The sequence below is a fragment of the Phyllobates terribilis genome, unplaced genomic scaffold, assembly GCF_046119375.1.
Source record: "Phyllobates terribilis strain yellow unplaced genomic scaffold, ASM4611937v1 Scaffold_9__5_contigs__length_417890890, whole genome shotgun sequence".
Classification (NCBI taxonomy): domain Eukaryota; kingdom Metazoa; phylum Chordata; class Amphibia; order Anura; family Dendrobatidae; genus Phyllobates; species Phyllobates terribilis.
This window is the reverse complement of record NW_027362769.1, coordinates 196,176,916-196,196,398: the sequence shown is the minus strand read 5'-3', so window position 1 is coordinate 196,196,398 and position 19,483 is coordinate 196,176,916. Positions and strand designations below refer to the sequence as shown.

Here is a 19,483-nt window from a genome sequence, read left to right as displayed (position 1 = left end):
GGCTTTGTATCAGGCCATACTCACTGTCTCCCAACTTTTGGTTGGCCACAGATTTCGTATCTCCAGCCAGTATAGTCTGTAGCCACAGTCCACGTTCCTCTAGCCGGCAGATAAAACGATGGAAGCACAGGTATCCAGCAGCAACAGTCCTTCAAGAAAGTTTAAATCCAAACGACAGATCCCACAACTGTAGCACGTTAATGCAGCTTAGTTGGTAACTGATCTCCAACACTTCATAAGCCATCGGCTCCACGGCCATAGATCCTATCCCTTCAACGTCCTTCCACCTACTCCTCACTAAAACATGTCACTTCTCCCTGTCTGGGTTCAGCTCCCTCAAAGGTCAGAAGTGACGACACCCTCTTCCTTAAGCATTTACTTTTAGCTGAAACAATGAAGAATATTCCAGGAGCCTTCACCTGAGACTGCATGTAAGACCCCCTGTGGTGACAGCTCCACTGTGTCTACAATCAACACTCACACAATGGGCCTAGTCGCTGTTTGCACAATGATTTAAGGCTCCTGAGATACTGATGAGATTACTGGAATGCTAGACAATTTACAAGTAAAATTAGTGTACATAAACAGGTGAGCAGGCAGAGCATTAATAAAACACAGCCAGCAATCTCTAATAAAACACAATAATAATATTGACGGAACCGGTGCTCCGTGCTGGAAAAGTGTTTAGTAAATAGGCAGCTCCCCACAGTCCTCCCCCACTTTTTCAGCGCAGATACGAATGTAAGAGATCTCACCTTTATGAGAATGAAACTTTCCACTTTCCTCAAAGCATATTCCATGTCTCCCTTGTGAATAAACTCCACAGTCCCCATTCCACCCTGGTGTACATCAATATAATAGACATCTCCAGTTTCTCTCATATGATCTTTCAGATCTTGCCAACTGCCAGATGAGGGAAGCCCTGAGACGAGGACTCTGTATCTATTTTGCTGGGAGAGGGGTCTGTCCCTCCCGCAGGGTCCTCCATATCCATCCCCTGATTCCCAGTTTGTCTTGGGAAACTCCACATATACTCAATGAGAACCAAACTTTTATCCCTTGCAACCAATCCAAGAGTGATGACACCCAGTTAGAGGGATGGTCACTTTGCGGCCTGGTTATTCGTGTTCTGGGGGGACAGTATCAGGCCTGACCAGGGTGATGGTAGACCCAGTGTTCCGCAGTCCCTGGGCCTCCACCCTGATGTCATTTACCTCCCCCAGGTCTCATTCCTTCATGGTAACAGTCTGCAGATAGCTCCACTCCCTCTCAACTGAGGCAGTGGGAACTGGTCCTTGGCTTTGGGTTACGACATTGGCCCAGTGGCACACCAACCCGGCTCCTAGTTTGTTTCTCAGCAGCACATCTACTGGTAGGTGCCGCACTACTCCTACGCCCACCATTCCATGACTGTGACCTCAATCTAAATGTAATCGGGCCAGCCGAATGTTCAAAGCTTCTCTTCTGGCTATTTAGTCGAACATACGGCTGCCGGGGACAATACAGTGGGTACGGAAAGTATTCAGGCCCCTTTAAATTTTTCACTCTTTGTTTCATTGCAGCCATTTGGTAAATTCTAAAAAGTTCATTTTTCACTCATTAATGTACACTCTGCCCCCATCTTGACTGAAAAAAAAACAGAAATGTAGAAATTTTTGCAAATTTATTAAAAAAGAAAAACTGAAATCTCACATGGTCATACGTATTCAGACCCTTTGCTCAGTATTGAGTAGAAGCCCCCTTTTGAGCTAGTACAGCCATGAGTCTTCTTGGGAATGATGCAACAAGTTTTTCACCCCTGGATTTGGGGATCCTCGGCCATTCTTCCTTGCAGATCCTCTCCGGTTCCGTCAGGTTGGATGGTGAACGTTGGTGGACAGCCATTTTCAGGTCTCTCTAGAGATGCTCAATTGGGTTTAGGTCAGGGCTCTGGCTGGGCCAGGCAAGAATGGTCACAGAGTTGTTCTGAAGCCACTCCTTTGTTATTTTAGCTGTGTGCTTAGGGTCATTTTAATCCAGGATATCTCTGTACTTGGCCGCATTCATGTTTCCTTCAATTGCAACCAGTCGTCCTGTCCCTGCAGCTGAAAAACACCTCCATATCATGATGCTGCCACCACCATGTTTGACTGTTGGGATTGTATTGGGCAGGGGATGAGCAGTGCCTGGTTTTCTCCACACATACCGCTTAGAATTATCACCAAAAAGGTCTATCTTTGTCTCATCAGACCAGAGATCTTATATCTCATAGTCTGTGAGTCCTTTGTGTGTTTTTGAGAAAACTATGCGGGCTTTCATATGTCTTGCACTGAGGAGAGGCTTCCGTCGGGCCACTCTGCCATAAAGGCCCGACTGGTGGAGGGCTGCAGTGATAGTTGACTTTGTGGAACTTTCTCCCATCTCCCTACTGCATCTCTGGAGCTCAGCCACAGTGATCTTGGGGTCCTTCTTTACCTCTCTCACCAGGGTTCTTCTCCCACAATTGCTCAGTTTGGCTGGACGGCAAGGTCTAGGAAGACTTCTGGTGGTCCCAAACTTCTTCCATTTAAGGATTAAGGAGGCCACTGTGCTCTTAGGAACCTTGAGTAATGCAGAAATTCTTTTTTAACATTGGCCAGATCTGTGCCTTGTCACAATTCTGTCTCTGAGCTCCTTGGGCAGTTCCTTTGAGCTCATGATTCTCATTTGGTCTGACATGCACTGTGAGCTGTGAGGTCTTATATAGACAGGTGTGTGCCTTTCCAAATCAAGGCCTATCAGTTTAATTAAACACAGCTGTACTCCAATGAAGGAGTAGAACCATCTCAAGGAGGATCACAAGGAAATGGACAGCATGTGACTTAAATATGAGTGTCTGAGCAAAGGGTCTGAATACTTATGACCATGTGATATTTCAGTTTTTCTTTTTTAATAAATTTGCAAAAATTTCTACATTTCTGTTTTTTTTCAGTCCAGATGGGGCGCAGAGTGCACTTTAATGAGAAAAAAATGATCTTTTTAGAATTTACCAAATGGCTGCAATGAAACAAAGAGTGAAAACTGTAAAGGGGTCTGAACACTTTCCGTACCCACTGTACATTGATCCGGTACTAGATGGTCTTTTATCAATCTGACTAGGGCTCCGGAGTCACGGAGCTCCACAGCCTCCACGCCCTCTACCCAGACTGGCTGTAGATGCTGGTTAATGGACTCTGAGGAGTCCCATCTAGTCCGGGACACTTCTTCTTGTACCACATATGCCTCTTCTTCTTCCGGTCGGGGTAATGGGATCCTCTCCCTCAGTATTCCATCCCCATTGCAGCACAGTGTTGACCGGTTGGGGACGTGAATGATGTGGGCTAGAATGTTCCCGGCATTCCCTGGCAAAGTGTCCCATGCATCCACAGTTATGGTAGTTTAGCTCTCCTTGCCCCAACACAGACCTTACTTGGGGGCTTGGGAAACCTTCCCCTCTTTGTGAACTCTGAAATCCCCGCAGTTCCTCCTCTGGCCAGTCCATGGGTCTCGCTGGCCTCCGTGTAAGCCCTGGTTCCCGACTCACTGGTGCTGTACTTCCAGGTTGCCCTTGTCGATTAGCAGACCAATCATCAGCCAATCTTGCAGCCTCATCCAGGCTGAGTGGTTTTCTATCCGCCACCCATTCTTTTAAGTTACCTGGAGCTTTGACATAAATTGTTCCAGCATGATTATGTCCATTACATGTTCTGCTTCCCGAGCCCTCAGTCCTTCTATCCACCGAGTGCATGCTGTCCGTAGTGTGTTAGCAAACTCCCGATGTGTGTGTGCAGTGGGCTTGTCAGTCTCATGAAACTTCCTCTAGTAGGTTTCCAGCGTTATGGCATAGCTCTCTAGTAATGCACTGCGAATGGCAGAAGAACATCTCTGATCCCCAGAAGACAAGTTATTAAAAGCTTCTCTTGCTTTTCCGGTCAGGCCAACACTCAAAAATCTGGGCCAGTCACTTACTGACACCTCATGCAGCAGACAGAGGTTCTCAAATAACCGGAGATGTTCATCAATATCCGAGGTGTCCTCATTGAACTGTGGTATATCCCGGTACCTTAAAGATATAGGCCCCTCTCTCCTGTTATCCACTGTCCTCTGCACTGTGGCGGGTGGGGGTACCGATACATGCACCCCAAAATATCTGCTTAACATCGCTCTATCTCGTGGTCCACTCTCCTAGCACGTCCAGCATCCGCCTCAACTCAGTTGGTCGATCCTCCACCATCTCTTCTGCCACCTCACCTCTCAGTAACTTTCCCTGGTATGCTGTCCAGAGATAGGTGATCCCACCGCTGTCACCACTTGTACAGATCTGAGGTTGTGGGTTGTGAGTAATCACCTCAGCAGGTTAACGACGCAACAATATTTTATTAATCACATCCATGGTAATACAGCAATTCCAGGTGAATGGCAAAAATACAGTCCTCAAGTTCCCAATCTGGGTTCAGTAGTTCCACTGGCTTTGTATCAGGCCATACTCACTGTCTCCCAACTTTTGGTTGGCCACAGATTTCGTATCTCCCTCCAGTATAGTCCGTAGCCACAGTCCACGTTCCTCTAGACGGCAGATAAAACAATGGAAGCACAGGTATCCAGCAGCAACAGTCCTTCAAGAAAGTTTAAATCCAAGTGACATATCCACGACTGTAGCACGTTTATCCAGGTTAGTTGGTAACTGATCTCCAACACTCCGTAACCCATCCATCCATCGGCTCCACGGCCATAGATCCGCTCCCTTCGGCGTCCTTCTACCCACTCCTCACTAAAACATGTCGCTTCTCCCTCTCTGGGCTCAGTCCCCTCAAACGTCAGAAGTGATGACCTGAGACTGCATGTAAGACCCCCTTACGGCAATGGCTCCACTACATCTACAGACAACACTCACACAATGGGCCTAGAAGCTGTTTAGACAATGATTTAAGGCTCCTGAGATACTGATGAGATTACTGGAATGCTGGACAATTGAAGCAAAGTAAAATTAGTGAACATAAACTGCCGAGCAGGAAGAGCATTAATAAAACACAGACAGCAAATCTCTAATAAAACACAGTAACAACATTGACGGAACCGGTACTCCGTGTTGGAAAAGTCTTAGTAGTAAGTGGGCAGCTCCTCACAGAGACGACCTCTACACGTGACTATGGATGATGGCAACGACCTCTACACCTCTAATACTTCTGTATGCTGATATTTCCTCGAGTGGGTTCCTTGAAGATTATGGACGTGCGTCCCTTGCAGTGAGTGCTGCTGACCACCATCTTTCCTGGACCCCTACATGTGACTGTGTATGATGGATACAACCTCTACACGTGACTGCGTATGATGGATGATGGAGACGATCTCTACACGTGAATGAGTATGATGGAGACGACCTCTAGACGTACCTGAGTATGATGGATGATGGAGACTACTTCTACACGTGACTGTGTATGATGGATACAACCTCTACACGTGACTGCGTATGATGGATGATGGAGACGATCTCTACACGTGAATGAGTATGATGGAGACGACCTCTAGACGTACCTGAGTATGATGGATGATGGAGACTACTTCTACACGTGACTGTGTATGATGGATGATGGAGACGACCTCTAGACGTACCTGAGTATGATGGATGATGGAGACTACTTCTACAAGTGACTGCATATTTATTTATTTTACTCACTTATATAGCGCCATTAATTCCACAGCACTTCACAGAGAATATTGGCACTGTCCCCATCGGGGATCACAATCTAGATTCCCTATCAGTATGTCTTTGGAATGTGGGAGGAAACCGGAGAACCTGGAGGAAACCCGCACAAACACGGGGAGAACATACAAACTACTGGCAGATGTTGTCCTTGGTGGGATTTAAACCCAGGACCCCAGCGCTGCAAGGCTGCAGTGCTAACCACTGAGCCACCGTATATAGTGCTAACCACTGAGCCACTGTGCTGCCCTATCATGCTGCCCTACGCGTATGATGAATTATGGAGACGACCTCTACACGTGACTGTATGATGGGGGTGCTACTCACAGTTTCTCGGACGGCTCATCATACGCCAGGATCCTGATGACCTCCCAGCTGCCTGAAGTCAGGTGTCGGATGTTTACTCGGTCAGTCTTCACCTGTAAACATGAGTGACAAATCCCCAACATGAGGCACAATGTGATGACTGGCGCACGTCTGCTGTCCATCAGGAAAAGGTGTACCGAGCGTGGCCACTCTCCTGGAGGGGGGCGTCGTGTGTGGCCACTCTCCTGGGGGGGGTGTCGTGCATGGCCATTCTTCTGGGGGGATGCTGTGCGTGGCCACTCTCCTGGGGGGGGCCCTGTGCGTGGCCATTCTCCTGGGGGGATGGTGTGTGTGGCCACTCTCCTGGGGGGGGTGTCGTGCGTGGCCATTCTCCTGGGGGGATGCTGTGCGTGGCCACTCTCCTGGGGGGATGCTGTGCGTGGCCATTCTCCTGGGGGCCCTGTGAGTGGCCACTCTCCTGGGGGGGGCCCTGTGTGTGGCCACTCTCCTGGGGGGGCACCATGCGTGGCCACTCTCCTGGGGGGATGCTGTGCGTGGCCACACTCCTGGGGGGATGCTGTGCATGGCCACTCTCCTGGGGGGGCACCATGCGTGGCCACTCTCCTGGGGGGATGCTGTGTGTGGCCACTGTCCTGGGGGGGTGCCGTGAGTGGCCACTCTTCTGGGGGGATGCTGTGCGTGGCGACTCTACTGGGGGGGCCCTGTGCATGGCCACACTCCTGGGGGGGCCCTGTGCGTGGCCACTCTCCTGGGGGGGCCCTGTGCGTGGCCACTCTCCTGGGGGAGCCCTGTGCGTGGCCAGTCTCCTGGAGGGACCCCTGTGCGTGACCACTCTCTTGGGGGGGGCCCTGTGCGTGGCCACTCTCCTGGGCGGTGCCCTGTGTGTGGCCACTCTCCTGGGGGGGCCCTGTGGGTGGCCACTCTCCTGGGGGGCCCTGTGCGTGGTCACTCTCCTGGGGGGACCCTGTGCGTGGCCACTCTCCTGGGGGGGCACTGTGCGTGGCTACTCTCCTGGGGGGGGGCCTGTGCGTGGCCACTCTCCTGGGGGGATGCTGTGCGTGGCCACTCTCCTGGGGGGATGCTGTGCGTGGCCACTCTCCTGGGGGGATGCTGTGCATGGCCACTCTCCTGGGGTGCCCTGTGCGTGGCCACTCTCCTGGGGGGATGGTGTGCGTGGCCACTCTCCTGGGGGGCTCTGTGTGTGGCCACTCTCCTGGGGGGGTGCTGTGCGTGGCCACTCTCCTGGGGGATGCTGTGCGTGGCCACTCTCCTGGGGGGATGGTGTGCGTGGCCACTCTCCTGGGGGGATGGTGTGCGTGGCCACTCTCCTGGGGGATGCTTTGCGTGGCCACTTTCCTGGGGGGATGCTGTGCGTGTCCACTCTCCTGGGGGGGCGCCGTGCGTGGCTACTCTCCTGGGGGGGGCGCCGTGCGTGGCCACTCTCCTGGTTGGATGCTGTGCGTGTCCACTCTCCTGGGGTGCCCTGTGGGTGGCCACTCTCCTGGGGGGCCCTGTGCGTGGTCACTCTCCTGGGGGGACCCTGTGCGTGGCCACTCTCCTGGGGGGGGCCCTGTGCGTGGCCACTCTCCTGAGGAGGGGCCCTGTGCGTGGCCACTCTCCTGGGGAATGCTTTGCGTGACCACTCTCCTGGGGGGCGCCGTGCGTGGCTACTCTCCTGGGGAGGGCGCCGTGCGTGTCCACTCTCCTTGTTGGATGCTGTGCGTGTCCACTCTCCTGGGGGGATGCTGTGCGTGGCCACTCTCCTGGGGGGATGCTGTGCGTGGCCACTCTCCTGGGGGGGAATCCTGTGCGTGGCCACTCTCCTGGAGGATGCTGTGCGTGGCCACTCTCCTGGGGGGATGCTGTGCGTGGCCACTCTCCTCAGGGGATGCTGTGCGTGGCCACTCTCCTGGGGGGATGCTGTGCGTGGCCACTATCCTGGGGGAATCCTGTGTGTGGCCACTCTCCTGGGGGGATGCTGTGCGTGGCCACTCTCCTGGGGGGATGCTGTGCGTGGCCACTCTCCTGGGGGGATGCTGTGCGTGGCCACTCTCCTGGGGGGATGCTGTGCGTGGCCACTATCCTGGGGGGATGCTGTGCGTGGCCACTCTCCTGGGGGGGCCCTGTGCGTGGCCACTCTCCTGGGGGAGCCCTGTGCGTGGCCAGTCTCCTGGAGGGACCCCTGTGCGTGACCACTCTCTTGGGGGGGGCCCTGTGCGTGGCCACTCTCCTGGGCGGTGCCCTGTGTGTGGCCACTCTCCTGGGGGGGCCCTGTGGGTGGCCACTCTCCTGGGGGGCCCTGTGCGTGGTCACTCTCCTGGGGGGACCCTGTGCGTGGCCACTCTCCTGGGGGGGCACTGTGCGTGGCTACTCTCCTGGGGGGGGGCCTGTGCGTGGCCACTCTCCTGGGGGGATGCTGTGCGTGGCCACTCTCCTGGGGGGATGCTGTGCGTGGCCACTCTCCTGGGGGGATGCTGTGCATGGCCACTCTCCTGGGGTGCCCTGTGCGTGGCCACTCTCCTGGGGGGATGGTGTGCGTGGCCACTCTCCTGGGGGGCTCTGTGTGTGGCCACTCTCCTGGGGGGGTGCTGTGCGTGGCCACTCTCCTGGGGGATGCTGTGCGTGGCCACTCTCCTGGGGGGATGGTGTGCGTGGCCACTCTCCTGGGGGGATGGTGTGCGTGGCCACTCTCCTGGGGGATGCTTTGCGTGGCCACTTTCCTGGGGGGATGCTGTGCGTGTCCACTCTCCTGGGGGGGCGCCGTGCGTGGCTACTCTCCTGGGGGGGGCGCCGTGCGTGGCCACTCTCCTGGTTGGATGCTGTGCGTGTCCACTCTCCTGGGGTGCCCTGTGGGTGGCCACTCTCCTGGGGGGCCCTGTGCGTGGTCACTCTCCTGGGGGGACCCTGTGCGTGGCCACTCTCCTGGGGGGGGCCCTGTGCGTGGCCACTCTCCTGAGGAGGGGCCCTGTGCGTGGCCACTCTCCTGGGGAATGCTTTGCGTGACCACTCTCCTGGGGGGCGCCGTGCGTGGCTACTCTCCTGGGGAGGGCGCCGTGCGTGTCCACTCTCCTTGTTGGATGCTGTGCGTGTCCACTCTCCTGGGGGGATGCTGTGCGTGGCCACTCTCCTGGGGGGATGCTGTGCGTGGCCACTCTCCTGGGGGGGAATCCTGTGCGTGGCCACTCTCCTGGAGGATGCTGTGCGTGGCCACTCTCCTGGGGGGATGCTGTGCGTGGCCACTCTCCTCAGGGGATGCTGTGCGTGGCCACTCTCCTCAGGGGATGCTGTGCGTGGCCACTCTCCTGGGGGGATGCTGTGCGTGGCCACTATCCTGGGGGAATCCTGTGTGTGGCCACTCTCCTGGGGGGATGCTGTGCGTGGCCACTCTCCTGGGGGGATGCTGTGCGTGGCCACTCTCCTGGGGGGATGCTGTGCGTGGCCACTCTCCTGGGGGGATGCTGTGCGTGGCCACTATCCTGGGGGAATCCTGTGCGTGGCCACTCTCCTGGGGGGATGCTGTGCGTGGCGACTCTCCTGGAGGATGCTGTGCGTGGCCACTCTCCTGGGGGGATGCTGTGCGTGGCCACTCTCCTGGGGGGATGCTGTGCGTGGCCACTCTCCTGGGGGGATGCTTTGCGTGGCCACTCTACTGGGGGGATGCTGTGCGTGGCCACTCTCCTGGGGGGATGCTTTGCGTGGCCACTCTCCTGGGGGGGCCTGTGCGTGGCCACTCTTCTGGGGGGATGCTTTGCGTGGCCACTCTCCTGGGGGGATGCTGTGCGTGGCCACTCTCCTGGGGGATGCTGTGCGTGGCCACTCTCCTGGGGGGATGCTGTGCGTGGCCACTCTCCTGGGGGGATGCTGTGCGTGGCCACTCTCCTGGGGGGATGCTGTGCGTGGCCACTCTCCTGGGGGGATGCTGTGCATGGCCACTCTCCTGGGGGGATGCTGTGCGTGGCCACTCTCCTGGAGGATGCTGTGCGTGGACACTCTCCTGGGGGGATGCTGTGTGTGGCCACTCTCCTGGGGGGATGCTGTGCATGGCCACTCTCCTGGGGGGATGCTGTGCGTGGCCACTCTCCTGGGGGGATGCTGTGCGTGGCCACTCTCCTGGAGGATGCTGTGCGTGGACACTCTCCTGGGGGGATGCTGTGCGTGGCCACTCTCCTGGGGGGATGCTGTGCGTGGCCACTCTCCTGGGGGGATGCTGTGCATGGCCACTCTCCTGGGGGGATGCTGTGCGTGGCCACTCTCCTGGAGGATGCTGTGCGTGGCCACTCTCCTGGGGGGATGCTGTGCATGGCCACTCTCCTGGGGGGATGCTGTGTGTGGCCACTCTCCTGGAGGATGCTGTGCGTGGCCACTCTCCTGGGGGGATGCTGTGCGTGGCCACTCTCCTGGGGGGATGCTGTGCGTGGCCACTCTCCTGGGGGGATGCTGTGCGTGGCCACTCTCCTGGGGGGATGCTGTGCGTGGCCACTCTCCTGGGGGGATGTTGTGCGTGGCCACTCTCCTGGGGGGATGTTGTGCGTGGCCACTCTCCTGGGGGGATGCTGTGAGTGGCCACTCTCCTGGGGGGATGCTGTGCGTGGCCACTCTCCTGGGGGGATGCTTTGCGTGGCCACTCTCCTGGGGGGATGCTGTGCGTGGCCACTCTCCTGGGGGGATGCTGTGCGTGGCCACTCTCCTGGGGGGATGCTGTGCGTGGCCACTCTCCTGGGGGATGCTTTGCGTGGCCACTCTCCTGGGGGGATGCTGTGCATGGCCACTCTCCTGGGGGGATGTTGTGCATGGCCACTCTCCTGGGGGGATGCTTTGCATGGCCACTCTCCTGGGGGATGCTTTGCGTGGCCACTTTCCTGGGGGGATGCTGTGCGTGGCCACTCTCCTGGGGGGATGCTGTGCGTGGCCACTCTCCTGGGGGGATGCTGTGCGTGGCCACTCTCCTGGGGGGATGCTGTACGTGGCCACTCTCCTGGGGGGGCCCTGTGCGTGCCCACTCTCCTGGGGGGATGCTGTGCGTGGCCACTCTCCTGGGGGGGACTGTGCGTGGCCACTCTCCTGGGGGGATGCTTTGCGTGGCCACTCTCCTGGGGGATGCTTTGCGTGGCCACTCTCCTGTGGGGATGCTGTGCATGGCCACTCTCCTGGGGGGATGCTGTGCATGGCCACTCTCCTGGGGGGATGCTTTGCGTGGCCACTCTCCTGGGGGGGGCCCTGTGTGTGGCCACTCTCCTGGGGGGATGCTGTGCGTGGCCACTCTCCTGGAGAATGCTGTGCGTGGCCACTCTCCTGGGGGGATGCTTTGCGTGGCCACTCTCCTGGGGGGATGCTGTGCGTGGCCACTCTCCTGGGGGGATGCTTTGCGTGGCCACTCTACTGGGGGGATGCTGTGCGTGGCCACTCTCCTGGGGGGATGCTTTGCGTGGCCACTCTCCTGGGGGGATGCTGTGTGTGGCCACTCTCCTGGAGGATGCTGTGCGTGGCCACTCTCCTGGGGGGATGCTGTGCGTGGCCACTCTCCTGGGGGGATGCTGTGTGTGGCCACTCTCCTGGGGGGATGCTCTGCGTGGCCACTCTCCTGGGGGGATGCTCTGCGTGGCCACTCTCCTGGGGGGATGCTGTGCGTGGCCACAATCCTGGGGGGGCGCCGTGCGTGGCCATTCTCCTGGGGGGATGCTGTGCGTGGCCACTCTCCTGGGGGGATGCTGTGCGTGGCCACAATCCTGGGGGGATGCTGTGCGTGGCCATTCTCCTGGGGGGATGCTGTGCGTGGCCACTCTCCTGGGGGGATGCTGTGCGTGGCCACTCTCCTGGGGGGGAACCGTGCGCGGCCATTCTCCTGGGGGGATGCTGTGCGTGGCCACTCTCCTGGGGGGGAACCGTGCGTGGCCACTCTCCTGGGGGGATGCTGTGCGTGGCCACTCTCCTCGGGGGGAACCATGCGTGGCCACTCTCCTGGGGGGATGCTGTGCGTGGCCACAATCCTGGGGGGATGCTGTGCGTGGCCACAATCCTGGGGGGATGCTGTGCGTGGCCACAATCCTGGGGGGGCACTGTGCGTGGCCACTCTCCTGGGGGGATGCTGTGCGTGGCCACTCTCCTGGGGGGATGCTGTGTGTGGCCACTCTCCTGGGGGGATGCTGTGCATGGCCACTCTCCTGGGGGGATGCTGTGCGTGGACACTCTCCTGGGGGGATGCTGTGTGTGGCCACTCTCCTGGAGGATGCTGTGCGTGGCCACTCTCCTGGGGGGATGCTGTGCGTGGCCACTCTCCTGGGGGGATGCTGTGTGTGGCCACTCTCCTGGGGGGATGCTCTGCGTGGCCACTCTCCTGGGGGGATGCTCTGCGTGGCCACTCTCCTGGGGGGATGCTGTGCGTGGCCACAATCCTGGGGGGATGCTGTGCGTGGCCACAATCCTGGGGGGGCGCCGTGCGTGGCCATTCTCCTGGGGGGATGCTGTGCGTGGCCACAATCCTGGGGGGGCGCTGTGCGTGGCCACTCTCCTGGGGGGATGCTGTGCGTGGCCACTCTCCTGGGGGGATGCTGTGTGTGGCCACTCTCCTGGGGGGATGCTGTGCATGGCCACTCTCCTGGGGGGATGCTGTGCGTGGACACTCTCCTGGGGGGATGCTGTGTGTGGCCACTCTCCTGGAGGATGCTGTGCGTGGCCACTCTCCTGGGGGGATGCTGTGCGTGGCCACTCTCCTGGGGGGATGCTGTGTGTGGCCACTCTCCTGGGGGGATGCTCTGCGTGGCCACTCTCCTGGGGGGATGCTCTGCGTGGCCACTCTCCTGGGGGGATGCTGTGCGTGGCCACAATCCTGGGGGGGCGCCGTGCGTGGCCATTCTCCTGGGGGGATGCTGTGCGTGGCCACTCTCCTGGGGGGATGCTGTGCGTGGCCACTCTCCTGGGGGGGAACCGTGCGTGGCCATTCTCCTGGGGGGATGCTGTGCGTGGCCACTCTCCTGGGGGGGAACCGTGCGTGGCCACTCTCCTGGGGGGATGCTGTGCGTGGCCACTCTCCTCGGGGGGAACCGTGCGTGGCCACTCTCCTGGGGGGATGCTGTGCGTGGCCACAATCCTGGGGGGATGCTGTGCGTGGCCACAATCCTGGGGGGATGCTGTGCGTGGCCACAATCCTGGGGGGGCGCTGTGCGTGGCCACTCTCCTGGGGGGATGCTGTGCGTGGCCACTCTCCTGGGGGGATGCTGTGTGTGGCCACTCTCCTGGGGGGATGCTGTGTGTGGCCACTCTCCTGGGGGGATGCTGTGCGTGGCCACAATCCTGGGGGGATGCTGTGCGTGGCCACTCTCCTGCGGGGATGCTGTGCGTGGCCATTCTCCTGGGGGGATGCTGTGCGTGGCCACTCTCCTGGGGGGGCGCCGTGCGTGGCCATTCTCCTGGGGGGATGCTGTGCGTGGCCATAATCCTGGGGGGGCGCTGTGCGTGGCCACAATCCTGGGGGGATGCTATGCGTGGCCACTCTCCTGGGGGGATGCTGTGCGTGGCTACTCTCCTGGGGGCATGCTGTGCGTGGCCACTCTCCTGAGGGGATGCTGTGCGTGGCCACTCTCCTGGGGGGATGCTGTGCGTGGCCACTCTCCTGGGGGGGCGCCGTGCGTGGCCACTCTCCTGGGGGGATGCTGTGCGTGGCCATAATCCTGGGGGAGCGCTGTGCGTGGCCACTCTCCTGGGGGGATGCTGTGCGTGGCCACTCTCCTGGGGGGATGCTCTGTGTGGCCACTCTCCTGGGGGGATGCTGTGTGTGGCCACTCTCCTGGGGGGATGCTGTGCGTGGCCACAATCCTGGGGGGATGCTGTGCGTGGCTACTCTCCTGGGGGGATGCTGTGCGTGGCTACTCTCCTGGGGGATGCTTTGCGTGGCCACTCTCCTGGGGGGATGCTGTGCATGGCCACTCTCCTGGGGGGATGTTGTGCGTGGCCACTCTCCTGGGGGGATGCTTTGCATGGCCACTCTCCTGGGGGATGCTTTGCGTGGCCACTCTCCTGGGGGGATGCTGTGCGTGGCCACTCTCCTGGGGGGATGCTGTGCGTGGCCACTCTCCTGGGGGGATGCTGTGCGTGGCCACTCTCCTGGGGGGATGCTGTGCGTGGCCACTCTCCTGGGGGGATGCTGTGCGTGGCCACTCTCCTGGGGGGATGCTGTGCGTGGCCACTCTCCTGGGGGATGCTTTGCTTGGCCACTCTCCTGGGGGGATGCTGTGCATGGCCACTCTCCTGGGGGGATGTTGTGCGTGGCCACTCTCCTGGGGGGATGCTTTGCATGGCCACTCTCCTGGGGGATGCTTTGCGTGGCCACTCTCCTGGGGGGATGCTGTGCGTGGCCACTCTCCTGGGGGGATGCTGTGCGTGGCCACTCTCCTGGGGGGATGCTGTGCGTGGCCACTCTCCTGGGGGGATGCTGTACGTGGCCACTCTCCTGGGGGGGCCCTGTGCGTGCCCACTCTCCTGGGGGGATGCTGTGCGTGGCCACTCTCCTGGGGGGGACTGTGCGTGGCCACTCTCCTGGGGGGATGCTTTGCGTGGCCACTCTCCTGGGGGATGCTTTGCGTGGCCACTCTCCTGTGGGGATGCTGTGCATGGCCACTCTCCTGGGGGGATGCTGTGCATGGCCACTCTCCTGGGGGGATGCTTTGCGTGGCCACTCTCCTGGGGGGGGCCCTGTGTGTGGCCACTCTCCTGGGGGGATGCTGTGCGTGGCCACTCTCCTGGAGGATGCTGTGCGTGGCCACTCTCCTGGGGGGATGCTTTGCGTGGCCACTCTCCTGGGGGGATGCTGTGCGTGGCCACTCTCCTGGGGGGATGCTTTGCGTGGCCACTCTACTGGGGGGATGCTGTGCGTGGCCACTCTCCTGGGGGGATGCTTTGCGTGGCCACTCTCCTGGGGGGGCCTGTGCGTGGCCACTCTCCTGGGGGGATGCTTTGCGTGGCCACTCTCCTGGGGGGATGTTGTGCGTGGCCACTCTCCTGGGGGGATGCTTTGCATGGCCACTCTCCTGGGGGATGCTTTGCGTGGCCACTCTCCTGGGGGGATGCTGTGCGTGGCCACTCTCCTGGGGGGATGCTGTGCGTGGCCACTCTCCTGGGGGGATGCTGTGCGTGGCCACTCTCCTGGGGGGATGCTGTACGTGGCCACTCTCCTGGGGGGGCCCTGTGCGTGCCCACTCTCCTGGGGGGATGCTGTGCGTGGCCACTCTCCTGGGGGGGACTGTGCGTGGCCACTCTCCTGGGGGGATGCTTTGCGTGGCCACTCTCCTGGGGGATGCTTTGCGTGGCCACTCTCCTGTGGGGATGCTGTGCATGGCCACTCTCCTGGGGGGATGCTGTGCATGGCCACTCTCCTGGGGGGATGCTTTGCGTGGCCACTCTCCTGGGGGGGGCCCTGTGTGTGGCCACTCTCCTGGGGGGATGCTGTGCGTGGCCACTCTCCTGGAGGATGCTGTGCGTGGCCACTCTCCTGGGGGGATGCTTTGCGTGGCCACTCTCCTGGGGGGATGCTGTGCGTGGCCACTCTCCTGGGGGGATGCTTTGCGTGGCCACTCTACTGGGGGGATGCTGTGCGTGGCCACTCTCCTGGGGGGATGCTTTGCGTGGCCACTCTCCTGGGGGGGCCTGTGCGTGGCCACTCTCCTGGGGGGATGCTTTGCGTGGCCACTCTCCTGGGGGGATGCTGTGCGTGGCCACTCTCCTGGGGGGATGCTGTGCGTGGCCACTCTCCTGGGGGGATGCTGTGCGTGGCCACTCTCCTGGGGGGATGCTGTGCGTGGCCACTCTCCTGGGGGGATGCTGTGCATGGCCACTCTCCTGGGGGATGCTGTGCGTGGCCACTCTCCTGGGGGGATGCTGTTTGTGGCCACTCTCCTGGGGGGATGCTCTGCGTGGCCACTCTCCTGGGGGGATGCTTTGCGTGGCCACTCTCCTGGGGGGGCCTGTGCGTGGCCACTCTCCTGGGGGGATGCTTTGCGTGGCCACTCTCCTGGGGGGATGCTGTGCGTGGCCACTCTCCTGGGGGGATGCTGTGCGTGGCCACTCTCCTGGGGGGATGCTGTGCGTGGCCACTCTCCTGGGGGGATGCTGTGCATGGCCACTCTCCTGGGGGGATGCTGTGCGTGGCCACTCTCCTGGGGGGATGCTGTGTGTGGCCACTCTCCTGGGGGGATGCTCTGCGTGGCCACTCTCCTGGGGGGATGCTGTGCGTGGCCACTCTCCTGGGGGGATGCTGTGCGTGGCCACTCTCCTGGGGGGATGCTGTGCATGGCCACTCTCCTGGGGGGATGCTGTGCGTGGCCACTCTCCTGGGGGGATGCTTTGCGTGGCCACTCTCCTGGGGGGGCCTGTGCGTGGCCACTCTCCTGGGGGGATGCTTTGCGTGGCCACTCTCCTGGGGGGATGCTGTGCGTGGCCACTCTCCTGGGGGGATGCTGTGCGTGGCCACTCTCCTGGGGGGATGCTGTGCGTGGCCACTCTCCTGGGGGGATGCTGTGCATGGCCATTCTCCTGGGGGGATGCTGTGCGTGGCCACTCTCCTGGGGGGATGCTGTGTGTGGCCACTCTCCTGGGGGGATGCTCTGCGTGGCCACTCTCCTGGGGGGATGCTTTGCGTGGCCACTCTCCTGGGGGGGCCTGTGCGTGGCCACTCTCCTGGGGGGATGCTTTGCGTGGCCACTCTCCTGGGGGGATGCTGTGCGTGGCCACTCTCCTGGGGGGATGCTGTGCGTGGCCACTCTCCTGGGGGGATGCTGTGCGTGGCCACTCTCCTGGGGGGATGCTGTGCATGGCCACTCTCCTGGGGGGATGCTGTGCGTGGCCACTCTCCTGGGGGGATGCTGTGTGTGGCCACTCTCCTGGGGGGATGCTCTGCGTGGCCACTCTCCTGGGGGGATGCTCTGCGTGGCCACTCTCCTGGGGGGATGCTGTGCGTGGCCACAATCCTGGGGGGGCGCCGTGCGTGGCCATTCTCCTGGGGGGATGCTGTGCGTGGCCACTCTCCTGGGGGGATGCTGTGCGTGGCCACAATCCTGGGGGGATGCTGTGCGTGGCCATTCTCCTGGGGGGATGCTGTGCGTGGCCACTCTCCTGGGGGGATGCTGTGCGTGGCCACTCTCCTGGGGGTGAACCGTGCGTGGCCATTCTCCTGGGGGGATGCTGTGCGTGGCCACTCTCCTGGGGGGGAACCGTGCGTGGCCACTCTCCTGGGGGGATGCTGTGCGTGGCCACTCTCCTCGGGGGGAACCGTGCGTGGCCACTCTCCTGGGGGGATGCTGTGCGTGGCCACAATCCTGGGGTGATGCTGTGCGTGGCCACAATCCTGGGGGGGCGCTGTGCGTGGCCACTCTCCTGGGGGGATGCTGTGCGTGGCCACTCTCCTGGGGGGATGCTGTGTGTGGCCACTCTCCTGGGGGGATGCTGTGTGTGGCCACTCTCCTGGGGGGATGCTGTGCTTGGCCACAATCCTGGGGGGATGCTGTGCGTGGCCACTCTCCTGCGGGGATGCTGTGCGTGGCCATTCTCCTGGGGGGATGCTGTGCGTGGCCACTCTCCTGGGGGGGCGCCGTGCGTGGCCATTCTCCTGGGGGGATGCTGTGCGTGGCCATAATCCTGGGGGGGCGCTGTGCGTGACCACAATCCTGGGGGGATGCTATGCGTGGCCACTCTCCTGGGGGGATGCTGTGCGTGGCTACTCTCCTGGGGGGATGCTGTGCGTGGCCACTCTCCTGAGGGGATGCTGTGCGTGCCCACTCTCCTGGGGGGATGCTGTGCGTGGCCACTCTCCTGGGGGGGCGCCGTGCGTGGCCACTCTCCTGGGGGGATGCTGTGCGTGGCCATAATCCTGGGGGGGCGCTGTGCGTGGCCACTCTCCTGGGGGGATGCTGTGCGTGGCCACTCTCCTGGGGGGATGCTCTGTGTGGCCACTCTCCTGGGGGGATGCTGTGTGTGGCCACTCTCCTGGGGGGATGCTGTGCGTGGCCACAATCCTGGGGGGATGCTGTGCGTGGCTACTCTCCTGGGGGGATGCTGTGCGTGGCTACTCTCCTGGGGGGATGCTGTGCGTGGCCACTCTCCTGAGGGGATGCTGTGCGTGGCCACTCTCCTGGGGGGATGCTGTGCGTGGCCACTCTCCTGGGGGGGCGCCGTGCGTGGCCATTCTCCTGGGGGGATGCTGTGCGTGGCCATAATCCTGGGGGGGCGCTGTGCGTGGCCACTCTCCTGGGGGGATGCTGTGCGTGGCCACTCTCCTGGGGGGATGCTCTGTGTGGCCACTCTCCTGGGGGGATGCTGTGTGTGGCCACTCTCCTGGGGGGATGCTGTGCGTGGCCACAATCCTGGGGGGATGCTGTGCGTGGCCACTCTCCTGGGGGGATGCTGTGCGTGGCTACTCTCCTGGGGGGATGCTGTGCGTGGCCACTCTCCTGGGGGGATGCTGTGCGTGGCTACTCTCCTGGGGGGATGCTGTGCGTGGCCACTCTCCTGAGGGGATGCTGTGCGTGGCCACTCTCCTGGGGGGATGCTGTGCGTGGCCACTCTCCTGGGGGGATGCTGTGCGTGGCTACTCTCCTGGGGGGATGCTGTGCGTGGCCACTCTCCTGAGGGGATGCTGTGCGTGGCCACTCTCCTGGGGGATGCTGTGCGTGGCCATTCTCCTGGGGGGATGCTGTGCGTGGCCATTCTCCTGGGGGGATGCTTTGCGTGGCCACTCTCCTGGGGGGATGCTGTGCGTGGCCACTCTCCTGGGGGGATGCTGTGCGTGGCCACTCTCCTGGGGGGATGCTGTGCGTGGCCACTCTCCTGGGGGGATGCTGTGCGTGGCCACTCTCCTGGGGGGATGCTGTGCGTGGCCACTCTCCTGGGGGGATGCTGTGCGTGGCCACTCTCCTGTGGGGGCGCCGTGCGTGGCCATTCTCCTGGGGGGATGCTTTGCGTGGCCACTCTCCTGTGGGGGCGCCGTGCGTGGCCATTCTCCTGGGGGGATGCTTTGCGTGGCCACTCTCCTGGGGGGATGCTGTGCGTGGCCACTCTCCTGGGGGGGCGCCGTGCGTGGCCGATTACATGATTATTTAACTCATACTTCCGGAAGCTTTGACCATTTCATCACTGGGACCAAAGAATCTGTAAACCCATGTTCTCCAGTGATGTGGACACGAGTCCGCGGTTCACAGCCGCAACAGGACCAGAGAAGAAACAAGTGTCCTCACCTGGACACTAAACATGGCGATGTGGTGGAACTCTCCGCGGCCGCCTTGTTTCACAGGGACCGTCATAAAGAAGCGGCTGCCATCTTTAGAAAATATTGGTTGCTCATTCTGTGGAAAACAAGATAAAAAAGCATCAACTATTCCCTGACTCTGCCATAAATATTCTCTTCAGTAACAGTCGGGATTATTTTATGTAATATTCTGTATGAAATAACTGCGGCCAGCATGAGCGATA

The 19,483-nt window shown here is 60.9% G+C and overlaps 1 protein-coding gene across 1 annotated transcript in view; it reads right to left on the bottom strand.

Moving 5' to 3' along the window:
- DPP10 (dipeptidyl peptidase like 10) overlaps nt 1–19,483 on the bottom strand; it is a 685,122-nt gene that overhangs the window by 480,568 nt on the left and 185,071 nt on the right. The window contains exons 9-10 of the mRNA XM_073646140.1: nt 19,249–19,356; nt 6,029–6,120 (exon numbers count right to left, since the gene is read on the bottom strand). Of these exons, the coding sequence (XP_073502241.1) occupies nt 6,029–6,120; nt 19,249–19,356 (200 nt within the window). The remainder of the gene's footprint in view (nt 1–6,028; nt 6,121–19,248; nt 19,357–19,483) is intronic.